Consider the following 2,320-nt stretch of genomic DNA (forward strand, 5'->3'; position numbering starts at 1 on the left):
TTTCCACAATTGTTGGTTGAATGAAGCACTTCCATCCTCCCAAAACGAGTTTACTCCTAATGATCCCATAGTTGACTGATGAATAATAATCCCAAAATCATGTTGTAGCCAAAAGCTCAATCGTGGCTGACAAGACTGCACCTGGTGAGATTCTTCCAGCCTCATGGAAAGGAAAGGGAGCTTTCTGCAGCGGCTAGTTTATGCTTCACTCAACGCAAGAAATGCATGTAATAAATTCTTAATAATTCAATTAATAGCTTACGAAACAAATAATTTCCTTCTGTAAATAGACGATACGCAAATCTTCTTCAGTTCTAAAAACAGAAAGAGCAGAAGCTGAGTCGTCGTGCATTCGTACTCGTTCTGTTCAGAAAACAGCATTGCAATATCGCCAAAAAGAAAAGTAGGCAAGTAGGGGAGGATCGTGTTGGTGCCCCGCGGCCAAACGTTCGGGGAAGAGCCAACCATGGCGCACCGACCAGGTCGCTGCCGCAACAAAACCGACGCGGAAACGAGTGGAAAAGTCCCGGTTTTTCGCCGTCACGGCGAGGGCGAGGCCCCGCCTTTAACCCCGGGCGCGCCGTTTGTTAAAACCCGCGTCTTTGACTCGCTCCGGCCCCCGTCCCGTGCCATCCGGCTCCCTTGAGTCCAAACCCAGCAACCGGACCGGCGAATCTCGGCAGGCACCACCGCCCAGCAAGCAGCCGCCGTCGAGACTGGCGATGACTGCCGGCGGCGCGAGCGCGGGCGCGGTCCGGCGGGCGGTCGACAGGGCGTGCGCGGCCGCCAGGGGGGCGCGGCGCGCGCTAGCGCGGTTCGCGCCGCGGCCGTCGGCGTTCGGCGCGGCGGCCGACGCGGAGGCCGCGGCGGTGCGCGGGGTCCGCAACGCGCGCACGTTCCGGTACCACTACGCCGCGCTGCAGTGGGCGCTCCTCCTGGCGTCGCTGGCCGCGGCGGGGCACCGGGCGTCGGTGCTCTTCCTCATGGCCGCCTCCAAGGTCCTCCTCGTCTGCCTCGGCCTCCTCGCGCCGTTCCCGCGCTTGGCGCTGCTCCGCCGGCTCGTCGCCGCGGCGTTCGTCGCGCTCGTGCTCGCCGACCTCGCCGCGGCCGGCGCGGTCGCCAACCTCATGGCCGCGCTGGCGGTGGGCGTCCCGGTCATCGTGCTCCACGCCTCGTTCCGCGTCCGCGACGACCTCGAGGGGCCTTCCACGGAGAACGGCGAGGAGGAGGAGGCGGACGAGGAGGCGGCGGTCGTGGAGAAGAGGGAGGACGGCGATACGGAGGCAGGCCCCACGCGGCGGTCCACGGCGGTCGCGCCACGATCGCCAAAGTGACGGACGGTGCGAGCTAGGCGGCTGGCTGATCGATCAGACGATTCAGAGTCTTGGTCAAAACTGTCTCACTCTCACGATCTTGACTGCTTCTTGATATAGATCAATCATACTACTGGTACTCGTATTTTTGGCCGAAGTTTCGAATCGAATCGGCTGATACTCCTATAACAACTGGACGATGAATGAGGATTACGTAGACCCGATGTGGATGCATCTATTTCCTTAGTATATCTGCTGGACTAATCTTTGATCATATATACACTTAGCAGAAAGGAATGAAATACATAATCAAAATTGGCACTCGGATTTACTGTGACATACATTTTGTCAGTGCATCGATCTGAACACTGAATGCGAGCTTGCATTCATCTTGACCGCAGCGACGGGTGAACGGCTCTGTTCGCACCGCCAGTCCTGCAATGTACTAGTGTAAACAACTAATATCTCTCTAATTATCTAATCTAGCATAGGGATCCCCGAGAAGTTTTCTACCGTTTCCACCACATGGCGCATTTGTGTTGCTGCGATTGTGATTGTGTGCTTGTTTGCATTTGCTTGTTTGAAACACAAGTTTCTGAATTTAGGCCTTTTTTTTTGGTATGCGATGCAAATATAAGAGCATCTTCAATAGGTGATGTAAAATAACAGCACAAAAACTGCTTGATGTGAATTATACATCACCAAAAACGTTATTTTTACATCACGGAAAGTGTCCAACTCCAACGGGTGATGTATTTTAGGGCACGAGGTCCCCAGTAGATGATGTATTTTAGTCACTCAAACTTCTTCTTCTTCGTTGATCTCGATATCGGCGGCTCCTCTTCCACGACCGGCGGAGGTGGCGGCCGCGGCGGGAGGCGGCGACACGTAGCCTTTGTGGCGCGGCCACCTCGTCGCTACGGCACGACGACCTTCTTCTTGGCTTGCGCGGCTGTGGTGGATGGCCATGTAGGCGCAAATCCACCTCCTCTTCCACGACCGGCGGA

At 56.0% G+C, this 2,320-nt stretch overlaps 1 protein-coding gene across 1 annotated transcript; it reads left to right on the forward strand.

The window, feature by feature from the left end:
* The first annotated feature begins 589 nt into the window (after nt 1-589).
* Nucleotides 590-2,304, forward strand: LOC119294400. Its single transcript, XM_037572598.1, has one exon. It carries the CDS (start codon nt 723-725, stop codon nt 1,332-1,334), a length of 612 nt encoding a protein of 203 aa, XP_037428495.1. The 5' UTR covers nt 590-722; the 3' UTR covers nt 1,335-2,304.
* The last annotated feature ends 16 nt before the right edge of the window (nt 2,305-2,320 follow it).

This window comes from Triticum dicoccoides, chromosome 1A (assembly GCF_002162155.2).
Source record: "Triticum dicoccoides isolate Atlit2015 ecotype Zavitan chromosome 1A, WEW_v2.0, whole genome shotgun sequence".
Taxonomy (NCBI): Eukaryota; Viridiplantae; Streptophyta; class Magnoliopsida; order Poales; family Poaceae; genus Triticum; species Triticum dicoccoides.

Coding starts and splice junctions, on each gene's coding strand:
- LOC119294400 (XM_037572598.1), top strand. CDS start 723: ATGACTGCCGGCGGCGCGAGCGCGGGCGCGGTCCGGCGGGCGGTCGAC.